The sequence below is a fragment of the Mytilus trossulus genome, chromosome 1, assembly GCF_036588685.1.
Source record: "Mytilus trossulus isolate FHL-02 chromosome 1, PNRI_Mtr1.1.1.hap1, whole genome shotgun sequence".
Taxonomy (NCBI): Eukaryota; Metazoa; Mollusca; class Bivalvia; order Mytilida; family Mytilidae; genus Mytilus; species Mytilus trossulus.
Genome location: NC_086373.1, coordinates 102,140,635 through 102,153,143, shown reverse-complemented (window position 1 = coordinate 102,153,143; position 12,509 = coordinate 102,140,635). Strand labels below are relative to the sequence as shown.

General features: G+C 31.7%; 2 protein-coding genes across 4 annotated transcripts in view; both read left to right on the top strand.

Moving 5' to 3' along the window:
• LOC134694127 (uncharacterized) overlaps nt 1-12,509 on the top strand; it is a 67,873-nt gene that overhangs the window by 1,476 nt on the left and 53,888 nt on the right. Inside the window, exons 2-6 of one of the 3 annotated variants that reach the window (XM_063555146.1) lie at nt 3,234-3,314; nt 3,650-3,888; nt 6,881-7,022; nt 9,934-10,071; nt 11,101-12,263. In XM_063555146.1, the coding sequence (XP_063411216.1) occupies nt 3,242-3,314; nt 3,650-3,888; nt 6,881-7,022; nt 9,934-10,071; nt 11,101-11,342 (834 nt within the window). In that variant the 5' untranslated portion in view covers nt 3,234-3,241 and the 3' untranslated portion in view covers nt 11,343-12,263. Of the gene's footprint in view, nt 1-3,233; nt 3,315-3,649; nt 3,889-6,880; nt 7,023-9,933; nt 10,072-11,100; nt 12,264-12,509 lie in introns of those variants that run through there. The other 2 variants (XM_063555152.1, XM_063555172.1) reach the window with 2 other exon arrangements.
• LOC134694181 (uncharacterized) overlaps nt 1-12,509 on the top strand; it is a 60,316-nt gene that overhangs the window by 15,323 nt on the left and 32,484 nt on the right. The gene's annotated exons all lie outside the window — the stretch shown is intronic.

Genomic DNA, 12,509 nt, shown 5'->3' with positions numbered 1-12,509 from the left:
CCGAGTTTCCGACTGTTCTGACATGGGAAATTTTGACGGGACGTATAATGGTATACAAATGTACGGTTTTCGTCCGTCTGTCCGGTGTAAACATGTCGCACCGTAACTTGAGAACAACTTATCCAAATTTCATGAATTTTAAAATAGTTGTTTCTTATGATGGTCAAATGATCTGTATACTTTTTTGTGAAAATAAGATTAACACTTTTTGAGTTACAGCACTTTGTAACTAAAACAGGGGTGTGTTTTTTTCACATGTCGCACCGTTACCTCAAAAACGATTCTTGATTATGGCTTAAAACTTTAAACTCTTCTTAGTTATATTAATCTTAAGATCTGTATACTTTTTGGTGATGATTCAAAATTTTATTTTTTGAGTTATTGAGTATTTTGTAAAAAGGGGGGGGGGTTACATGTCGCACCATATCTCAAAAACGATTTATGATTATTGCTTAAAACTTTACACATGTCTTCGTTATATTAATCTAAAGATCTGTATACTTTTTGGTGATGATTCAAAATTTCATTTTTGAGTTATTGATTATTTTGTAAAAAAAGGGGGAGGTTTTTTTTACAGGTTGTGCCGTATCTCAAAAACAATTTATGATTATTGCTTAAAACTTTACACACTTCTTTGTCATATTAATCTAAAGATCTGTATACTGTTTGGTTTTGATTCAAAATTTTATTTTAGTGATATTTAGTTTTTTGTAAAAAAAAAAAACAGGGTTGGGGGTTTCACATGTCCCGCCGTGTCTCAAAAACAATATATGGTTATTGCTTAAAACTTTCTCAGAAACTATTTATGATTATTGCATAAAACTTCCACACAAGACGTCGGGCGTATCATGCGCTCATGGCGCAGCTGTTTATTACTCATGCCACATCTTCTTATTTATATTAAGACCATTTTACTATATCATATGTGTTGTTACGTATAGTACAATGAAATGTATTCTTTATTGATTTGTTATAGCTGAGTTACTGTTCAATTATATTTTACCTCGTTTAGCTCCCCTGGCCCAAAGGGCTACTGAGTGAGCGTTTCTCAACACTTGACATCCGTCGTCCGTAGTCCGTCGTCTGTCGTCCTTAAACTTTTACAAAAATGAAACTACTTGGCCAAATCAAACCAAACTTGGCCGCAATCACCATTTGGGTGTCTAGTTGTAAAAATGTGTTCGATGACCCAGCCAACCAACTAATATGGCCGCCATAGCTAATTATAGAACATAGGGTCAAACTGTTGAGTTTGACTTATATCTCTGAAACCAAAGCTTTTATAACAAATCTGACAGGGGTGAAATTGTTTATCAGGTCAAGATCTATCTGCTTTTCATTTTCATATGACTCGGACAAACTATTGGTGGGTTGCTGCCCCTGAATTGATAATTTTAAGGAAATTTGCAGTTTGGTTATTGTCTTAAATATTATTAAAGATAGAGATAAACTGTAGACAGTAATAATGTTCAGCAAAGTAATATCTGAAAATAAGTGTACGTGACCAACATGGTCAGTTGACCCCGTAAGGAGTTATCACCCTTTATAGTTAATTATTAACAATTTTTCGTAAATTTTTAACAATTTTTCGTAAATTTTTGTGATACTTTACAGAAGTCTTTTTGGCTGAAACTACTAGAACAAATTTAACCATAGTTGTCTATAATCATCATTACGGTATCTTGTTTAAAAATGTGTCTGATGACCATGATCGTGAACCAATATGGCTGACATAGCTAAAAATAGTACATACGGTAAAACGCAGTTTTTGGCTCATATCCCTGGCACCACAGTATGTTGAGCAAATAGCACTGTTCATAGGTCAAGCTCTATCTGCCCCGAAATTTTCAAACCAATCAGACAATTGTTATTGGGTTTCTTGCTGCCCCTGAATTGGTAATTTTAGAAAATTTTGCAGCTTTTGATTATTATCTTGAATATTATTGTAGATAGAGATAAACTGTAAACAGCAATATTATACCGCAAAGTAAGACCTACAAATAAGTCAACATGATCAAAATGGTCAATTGACCCCTTAAGGAGTTATTGCCCTTTATTATAATCATTTTTTTTATAATTTTCATAAATTTTGTAAATTACTATTGGACAACGTTCATTATAGATAGCGACAATTGTAAGCAGCAAGAATATTCAGTAAAGTAAGATTTACAAACACATCAACATCATCAAAACACAATTTTGTCATGAATTAATCTATCTGTGTCCTTTGTTTAAGACCCTGTTCACACTAGCAATCTAATTTGAATCGAGCTCAATAAAACCAGTTAGCTTTCACATTATCTTCAATAATAACGATCGCTATCGTTCTAATCCGAACCACTGCGTTCACACTACAATTAAAAACGCAATCGATCTAACTTTATTTACCAATAAAACTGTAAACATTGTGTTAAAATAGAACTGATTTATCAAATTTATGTGTTGATACACTGATACATGTACACACACTTGACAAACTAATTGGATTAAGTTATTGTTTCTCTTAAATCACAAGTTAAAATTTTGATACTGGTGTGACTGCAGTTTTCTTTAATTTTGAAAAAAATATCTGGAGCAACGAAGATGCAACACGACACCGGAACTACTGCGGTTCCAGCAAAGAAAATAAATCAAAATAAGAAAAGAAAACACAGATTTAGGAAATCTATGCTACGGCGAAGACAACATATTTTTAGTTTGTTTTAAAGGTCTTTTTACAGAGAAATATAGCTTAAACAACAAACCTCTAAGATAGTTTTGCCGATATACATGCGCATACATTATTTTCGATTTACTTTAGATCGATTCAAACTAAACTACCTCTTCTGGTGTTTTAGTTTAGACCGATTAAAGATCGGTTCAAAGCGTTAACATCTAGCCATGAAACCTAAATTGAACCGGTCTAGTTTAAATCGATAAAAATGTCCTAGTATTAACGGGGTCTTATATGCACACAGACCAAGGTGGCCGATACAGGCTCTTTAGAGCCTCTAGTTTAAAATTTTATCACTGAATTAAAAGAAAATGAATTAAATATATTGTCAATAGTATATTGTAAAAAGACAAACTCACGTGTAAAGCTTATTGACAAACACAACCAAATTGATCAGGGCTACTCCTTGCTATATTTCCATACATTGCTTAACAATGTAAAGAGAGAAAGATGTTAATTGTTTTTAATCAAAACACCTTGCTTAATGTATTTCAAGAATATTATATAATGTTTCTTTTAGAACATACGATGAAACTCGAAATCTCAGCTGTATGTCTACTCTATATTATTGTAGCAGTATGTGGAACCAGTGTGCAAATATGTAAGATTTCCGTGTTTAAGTTCTGGTCATTTATTAGAGTTCACAATTTGCACAGTATGTTTCAGCTTTTAATGTTTATTCAACTGGAAAATATTTGCTGTCAATATCATAATCGCTAACTAATGAAAAAAAGACGAAATTGACAAGATTCATGCGCCCCTCTCTAAACATTGATATTGATAACATCACTTATTTCAGTAAGAGGTGCCTCATTTTGTCTCGATTGCATTTTCTGGAAAGAGAAATTTTAACTATCAGCAACTAAAATAAACTTCTACTTTGAATTATTTATAGAAAAGAAACGTTAAAACAAATCATGTACATCTGTCATTCAGATACATTTGGAAAGGACTGTTCTGTGCTCCTTGAGAAGGTTAATGAGGATGAACGGTTCATTGCTGAATACTATGGGGAAAAAGAAATAGACAGCTGGTGTGATTATATGTCGTTTAATGGGAGAGATAGCGGCTATATGAATGAATATAAAATCTGTATAACACCGTTAGTGTACGAGGACCCTGATTGTGCAGTAGAGTTAACATACAGGAAGAGTTATGATGGTACACCATTAAAGGTATTAATAAGATCAAAACTATTAAGGATTATTAAAAAAAAAACTCATGAGTGACGATTACTATTCACTCTACAGTAAAAGCTGGCCTTCACGAATATTGTGAGTAGATTTTAGTTAGCCAGTGGTTTCAATCAGATGTGGGTTCTACAAAATTAATAAATTGTTCTGCTAAAGCTAAGTTTCTTTGTCCTCTATTTTCTTCCATTAAGTTTATTGTAGTCCTGTCAAGTAATGTTGTCATTTTAATGTTATAATTTACATTGTCATTAAAGCGGGAGGTTTGGCATGCCACAAAACAAGGTTCAACCCAACATTTTTTTCTTAAAATGCCCTGTATCAAATCAGGAAATTGGCCATTATTATATCATAGTTCGTTTCTGTGTTTGTGATACATTTTAATGTTGTGTTTCTGTTGTGTCGTAGTTCTCTTATATTTAATACGTTTCCTTCAGTTTTAGTTTGTAAACAGGATTTGTTTTTGGAAAATGACGCAGTCATTGTTCCATTACTGCCGACCTGAACTTTATTACATTTCTCTGCCTACCGCGCTTGGTTTCGTATTTACTATTTTCCATACGTCAAACTGGAATCTGCTTGTGTTATCATTGTGTAGTAATCAGCCAGGAACCAGTTTACACTCGGTTTCATATTTACTATTTTACAAACTAACTGGTTTCTGCTTGTATTCCACTACACACGAACAAAGTGTTGAAGTCTGACCGGAACCAGTTTAGAATTTGTAAACTATAAAACGTAATCGGTTATTGTTCATTCCGTTTTGTTGTTTCATACCGACTTATATGGTTTGAATAAGCTTAAGACCCTTCAAACATTAATGTGATAGGTATATTAAAGACTGTTTTACAAAAGGATTGAACTGTTTTACTTTCAAAGTCGTACTATAGTGATATCTGTCATGTACGGATTTCCACTCTCACCGGTTAATTTCTTCTTTTACACATGCTTTTGAAACTTCCTGTTTAAACATCGCAAGTTTTAAAATTGTTTTTTAAGTGAATTAAACTTATTTCAACAATCATGAAGCGTTCCAGAATCATTTTAAAGCAGTTTCTTCTTCTCTTTGATGATGGAAAATAGGTTTTCTTAAGAAAATAAAATTGTTGTTTTAACAATTAGACAATTATTAAACTAAAATGGAAAACTATGAGTCCCTTTCAATAAATCAAACTTTCATGCCAAATAATTAGCAAATTTAAGGTGGTTTTTTTCAGTAAAGTTTAAACAGCATTAAACCAACAATCCTGTAAAATGCTCAACTGGTTAAAATAATGCTGAAAAATATCAAATATCTCATGTATCAGTCCAAATGATTATGGTGTAAATACTGAATGTATTTATAGCTTGGTATGAGTAAAACATTGAAGATTTTAAAGGAAAACACAAAAGATAATTGTTTTTAACAGCTTGGTCCCTTTGATCTGAAACAATGAAACAATAAAACATAGAAACCAAAATATAGCAATCCACTAATATAACCAAAACATGATAAAATTTATTCAACACACAGAAAAAAACATAGTCAGAGTCTCACTTCATTTTGAAAATAGTCAATGAAACAAAGTTATAGCAATACACTTACCAAAACATGATTAAGAGTTATTCAACACAAAATAAAACGTCGAAAAAATACCACTGTATTTATAAAGGATTATTATTATTTTTAACAATACGCTATCCAAAACATGATTAAGATTTATTCAACCCCAAAAAAAAATGCTGTCTCTCTTTATTTTGAGACCATGACAACAATTATACTTAAAAGAAAACACTTGCTTACAGAGTTATTAAACACAAAACCAATTTAGATTGGGTGCGAACATGTAGGGTGTGAAAGTGAAAGGGGATGAACATGAGTAGGCACAAACATGAATGGAAGTGAACGGACCCGGATTCAGACTATGTACCAGTGAGAAATATACAAGCCTTTCTACGGTATTTATTTGTACAAATCAGGTAGTCTTGACCTATTCATTTGTCTTAAAATCCAGCCAGTTGTCACCTTCACTTCACACACACACATATACGAATATCAATTATATGCTTACGATACATGTTGCATTGTTTAACTAATTACGGTATGTGAAAATCAAGACTTGCATAAAAATTATCCCAATATTAGAGACAGTGGCGTCATTTTTCTTCAGAGCTTTCAGCTCTTTGATTTTCTCAATTGATTTATGACTTTCGAACAGTGGTATAATTATGTTGCCATTATTAGAATACAATCACAAATATAATGTTTTACGTCTTACCTTATGTCTACTATTCCCAATGCACAATGTCGACATCAATTTCACCATCTCATTAAACAAGTTTTCTGTACTAAGAAGCTCATCATCGCTCACTTGTAATTTCGGTTTCAGGCATTTCACTTATTTGACGATGATAAATTGGCGAACAATTTTGCCATTTACATGTTCTCTCTTTCTATACTAATATTTAAGATAACTCATCATCAAAAACTATATACTTTCCTAAGAATAAACTATATCTGGACAGTAACCCTACAATAACTTGTCATATGTATCTAAAGATAACTTGACAGGTAAACAGGTACAATGACCTATTTATTTGTACAAAAAAAAACCAGCCAGTAGTCATTGGATACTGTAGATCATTCAGGTAGTCTTGACCTATTCATTTGTACAAAAAAAAAACAGCCAGTAGTCATTGGATACTGTAGATCATTCAGGTAGTCTTGACTCTTCACCTGTTGATTTGTATTCAAACAAAACAGTCAGTTGCCATCTTCACTTCACACACACATACACGAATATCAATTATATGCTTACGAGACATGTTGCAATATGTTAACTTATTACTGTACATTATGTATGTGACAATCAAGACTTCCTTAAAAAAAAACTGTTGTCTACTCTTTTTTCGTTTTTGTGTGTCTAAAGGGATAAGGGATGGGTTGGTGGTCGTGTTTGTTTTCATTTTATTATTGATTTTATTATATATATTTTAGACATATACATGTGATGACAAACCGACAACGAAATATTGTGGAGAACAAGATGAATATATGTATATTTATTTAACTGAAAAAAACAATAATCGTCAGAATGTTGAAGTGAAACTGCAAATTAATGCTGTTATGACCTACAATTGTAAGTTAATTATTAGAACACAATGTACCTTAGGTAATTTTCCTTTGTTGAAAAGTTATTCTCAACGTTGGTTGTCTTGTACTGACTTTTTGTCATCCTAATGACCTGATCGGATATACTGTAACCCTATTACATTTTCTTTAAATTAACACAGTTGTCAATGCTTCTGATCTGGCGTGCCTTTAAGATTTCTTTATTAAATTCTAATTTCTAGCTTAGGCTGGAAACAATTGAGGCACAGTGTATCTTACATATACTTAGCTTGCCTTCTAGTTTCGTTGTATTCCCATTTTAATCCTCATGTGTTTACATGTACTTAACTATAATAAAATTGAGAATGGAAATGGGGAATGTGCCAAAGAGACAACAACCCGACCATGGAAAAAACAACAGCAGAAGGTCACCAACAGGTCTTCAATGTAGCCAGAAATTTCCGCACCCGGAGGCGTCCTTCAGCTGACCCCTAAACAAATATATACTAGTTCAGTGATAATGAACACCATACTAATGTCCAAATTGTACACAAGAAACTAAAATTGAAATAATACAAGACTAGCAAAGGCCAGAGGCTCCTGACATGGGACAGGCGCTAAAATGCGGCGGGGTTGACCATGTTTGTGAGATCTCAACCCTCCCCCTATACATCTAGCCAATGTAGAAAAGTAAACGCATAACAATACGCACATTAAAATTCAGTTCACGAGAAGTCCGAGTCTGATGGCAGAAGATGTAACCAAAGAAAATAAACAAAATGACAATAATACATAAATAACAACAGACTACTAGCAGTTAACTGACATGCCAGCTCCAGACTTCAATTAAACTGACTGAAAGATAATGATTTCATCATATGAACATCAGGCACAATCCTTCTCGTTAGGGGTTTAGTATCATACCATCATAACATATATGAGAAGAACATAACCCGTGTCATGCCAACAACTGGTTTTTAATTAAATGTGTTTTAGTTCCGATACAAAGACCCTATAAGTGAATCGATATTAACGCCAAAATATGCAATCTTTAATGACCTAACAACAGTATCGTAACTATACCCCTTCTTAATAAGTCTATTAAAGGTTTAGTTAGTTTCTAAGGTATACATGATCATCATTGGCGTTTAAAGTTTTAGACTTGTATGTAAATAGGAAAGCGCAACATTTGATCAATTTAATGACAAAAAAGATGAAATCTTATGATTTTCAAAAAAACAGCTTTCCACCTTATTCCAAATGGCGTGTGTGTAATCAACTTACGTCACCATACTACAGTCAACAATTAAAAACGCAACATTGTGTGGTCAGCAATACAAGATTTTAAACAATGTAAACGAGAAAACAAACTTGCACTTTGTTTCTTTTATTTTGCTGCTGCTGTTGCCCCAATGTCCCATTACTGATTTATAAATAAATGACATTTTCGACAGACGGCAAACAAATGACAACCACCGAATAACAGGTCCCTGGCTTTCAATAAGATTAAAAAATTCGACGATGTTTAACACTTTTATAAGCGTTGTACCCACCATTTAACTGTGACATAAAAAAAATACTGAACTACGTGGAAAATTCAGCCAGAGAGTCCCTAATAACATTGCTAAATCAAATGACAAAACACATCAAAAGCGAATGGAAAACAACTGAACTGTCATAATCTTGACTTGGTATAGGCATTTCAAAAGTAGAAACAGGTGGATTGAACCTGGTTTTATAGCGGTAAACCTTTCACTTATACGAGAGTGTCATCAAATTCCGTGTATAACGATGAGTAAAAAACCCAACAAACATAATAAATACAATAGTCAAAACATGTATACAACAGTCATCACAAGGGACAACAGTGAGTTTGAAATGACTTGACTCAAGTTTATAAAATAACTTTTTTTCAAGTATAATGTCGAAGTTTTTGAAAATAAACTAAAATACGTGCACAAATACGGTGGCACATAATACACTTGGAACTTAACTTGCGAAATGTGCATTATTGTCAAATATATTGATTGGATAATCAATTTTTGATTTTGGTATCATTGCTTCTAAGGTTGATATCTTAGCATAAACTGACCTTGTTATCGTTTCAAACTGGAATCAAACCTGCATAATTGGTCCCATATGATGAGAGGACGATCCGTTTTGATTCCGAGGTTCAAGATCACTAAGAATACAAATTTTGACCAAAGCGTTCCAAATTGTGTACCGTGCTTGATTTCCTTGTTTTAATCATTGGAGAAATCCATCTATACACAAACTTATCTATAAAAAAATAAGTATGATAGCCAATGAAACAACTCTCCACAAGAGACAAAACCAACGTCTAATTTAAATGCTGTAGGTCACCTTCAGGCCTTCAACAATTAGCAAATCCCATACCGCATAGTCAGGTATTAAAAGGCCCCAATAGTCCAATGTAAAGCAATTCAAACGAGAAATATAACGGCCTTATTTATTTTATCTAGTTGTTATCTGTCAGAAATATAAAGAAAATATAAACATCCTAAGTATATTTTTAAATCAGCAGAAAAACTTTACTAATTAGCAAGATATATTATACATGTCATATGTGTTCTCACTTAATCAAGGTATATATTTTTTCGCCCATCTTTCGTACTTTGTAATATGCATTATATTTAATTTCATGCACAGAAAAAAAAACACATGCATATAAAGGGGTAAATACCTATAATTTAGGCTCACTATATGGCGTTAATTTTATATTATTGTCAGCTTGGTAACGTATCTTATTCTATCTTTGAAGTGATGACTTTTTTAAATTACAATAACATTATTATTTTTGATTTATTATGTAGGTTTCGGCAGTTGAACAAATATAATGACAAGCTGATTATTAGCGTATTTAACATTTTAACACATGTAAAACTAGATGGTTATATCTCCAACAACATCTTTTTCAGACTTTAGAACCATAGGTATTATAATAGGATGTGTAGTTGGTGGCATTATATTAATTTGTGTTATCGTCGGAGTTATTATATGTTACACATGCAGAGGACGAAGATCAGCTGGACAAGTTATGAACCCAGGAACCGGAAGTAAGATCACTTTTATTGCATGCTAAACCCTCTTTTTGCTTGTTCAACATATAATATAGATTGTCTTCTTGGATCGGATCGATGTGTAAATAGTTTTATTAATTTGATTAAAAGAGTTTGTTAAAAGGACAGCATTAAATATATTGCAAAACAGTTTGAAACCCATAGACAATCAAATATTGCTCTTGTTCAAAAATGAATTTTATCCTGCTGTAGGTCTTGTCATAATGAATTATCGATATTAAACCTATAGTAAACCACTTTGGATATAAATTGTTATTTTGATCTGAACAGGTCTTAAAAGACTTGAGCAATATAATATAACGTCATCTACCTTTTTCAGTGAATTATAAGACTAATCAACATCACTGACGTAATAGATGAAATTCATATGAAAAGCTGAACATGACTGAAAAACTCATGATACTTTTTAAGATACTGTTAAGATCAGAATATAAAAAAAAGAAGTTGTGGTATGATTGCCAATGAGACAACTATCCACAAATGACCAAAAGGACACAGACATTAACAATTATAGGTCATCGTATATGGGTCAATGATAAGCAAAGCCCATACCGCATAGTCAGTTATCAAAGGCCCCAATAAGACAATGTAAAAAAATTGAAACGAGAAAACTAACTAATTAAACATGTAAGCGGGATCCCCCCCTAAGCGGGAACAGTGGTATAACAGTACAACAAAAGAACGAACTATAAAAATCAGTTGAAAAAGGCTTAACTCATCAGATGGACAACAATACAAGTGGACATGGCCGGGTACTTATACATCCCGACACAAAAAGAGACAATAAACAAATCTGAGAGTACTCGCAGTTATCTGACAGCTAGTTCAAAGCCCCTAACAATTAATAAAATAATCATGCATCTAAGACTAAAATGACTGTTTCAGACTAACACTCTTTCACTTAAATTATCAAGTCTCTCTCAGTTGCATTGTAATTTTGATAATTAAAGATTGTTTAATTTTGTATTCAAATGATTTGCATTTGCTTTTTTTTATACATTCTAGTATCAATGGCTCAATATCAGTCCCCTACTGCATCGTATCCATCACAACCAACTGGAAATTATGCATCACCACCAGGCAGTTATCCAAATCAACCAACAGGAAACTTTACAGTCCAACCAACAGGAGGTTATCCGTCACAACAAACCGGAAATGATACCTCTAATACCCAATCTGAGCCTGCATTTACAGGCAACTCATACAATTCTCCTCCACCAGCCTACACAGATGTTTCAAAAACGTAGATCAATACAAACATATACATGCATTTAAAATTGTAACCATTAAGTTTACTTTGCATTCTTATTAATGAAATGTCATTATATTTAATATGTATGAGTTATTCAAATCTTCTGCACGCTATTTTGTGAGAGTATACACAGTAAGTAGATATATGTTTAAACTTTTAAAAAAGGATAATAAAAAAAGGTTTTTTTTTTATCTTATGCCATAAAATATGATCTATATGATGACACATGCAATTATAACTTAAGTAAACTCGTTAGTTATTTAGCATCTCTGTGATATAACAATTTTATACCAAGTTCATTGTAATTAAGTCAAAAGACGGGCAGGTAATTGGTGTAAAAAAATCTTAGATACACTTCATTGTATTAGTTTACAATAATGACAATTTTATTCTCGTATTTTCTTTATTTATATTGGTACTTATCTCAAATTACAGCAAATGGCATTTGTTTTACTGTTATGAATTGCCTTTCATTGTAAAATAAAATTAAATATGCAAAGTAATCGACATTTCTAACAATAAAAGCAAGAACCTAGATGATATTAAGTTTATTATTATAATAAAATATTATTTATATATATGTGTATATATACGGTGACAACAAACTGGTTGTCTTGCTGCAAGTAAAATATAAAAAATTCACGATCATTCAAATATTTTTTTAATATTAGTCTTATTCTCCTTAAAAATTAAATAAATATACTTTGTTATGTTGAAATCTTTTGGATAATGCAATGAATTGCCTTCTTTATACAAGTAAGCAGTCTTACTTGTAAATTGCAAAATCCTCTTCTTGCATGTTAACTTTAAATCTCTAGATTACCAGTGTCAATTTTACTTAAAATATGTTCAATATATGAATCTCATTTAATATTTTAGTCTAGAAAAAATATATGTGATGTTTTGATAAGTTATAGTTGCCAATTATATATGTAATTATGTATAAGAATAAATATATAATAGTTTCATATTATTTATTTTTAAGTAGGTATATGAATAAATATATAATAAATTTCATATTATATATGTTTAAGCATCTATATGAATAAATATATAATAATTTCATATTATATATGTTTAAGTATGTATATGAATAAATATATAATAATTTCATATTATATATGTTTAAGTATATATATGAATATGCATATAAAGTGCTAAG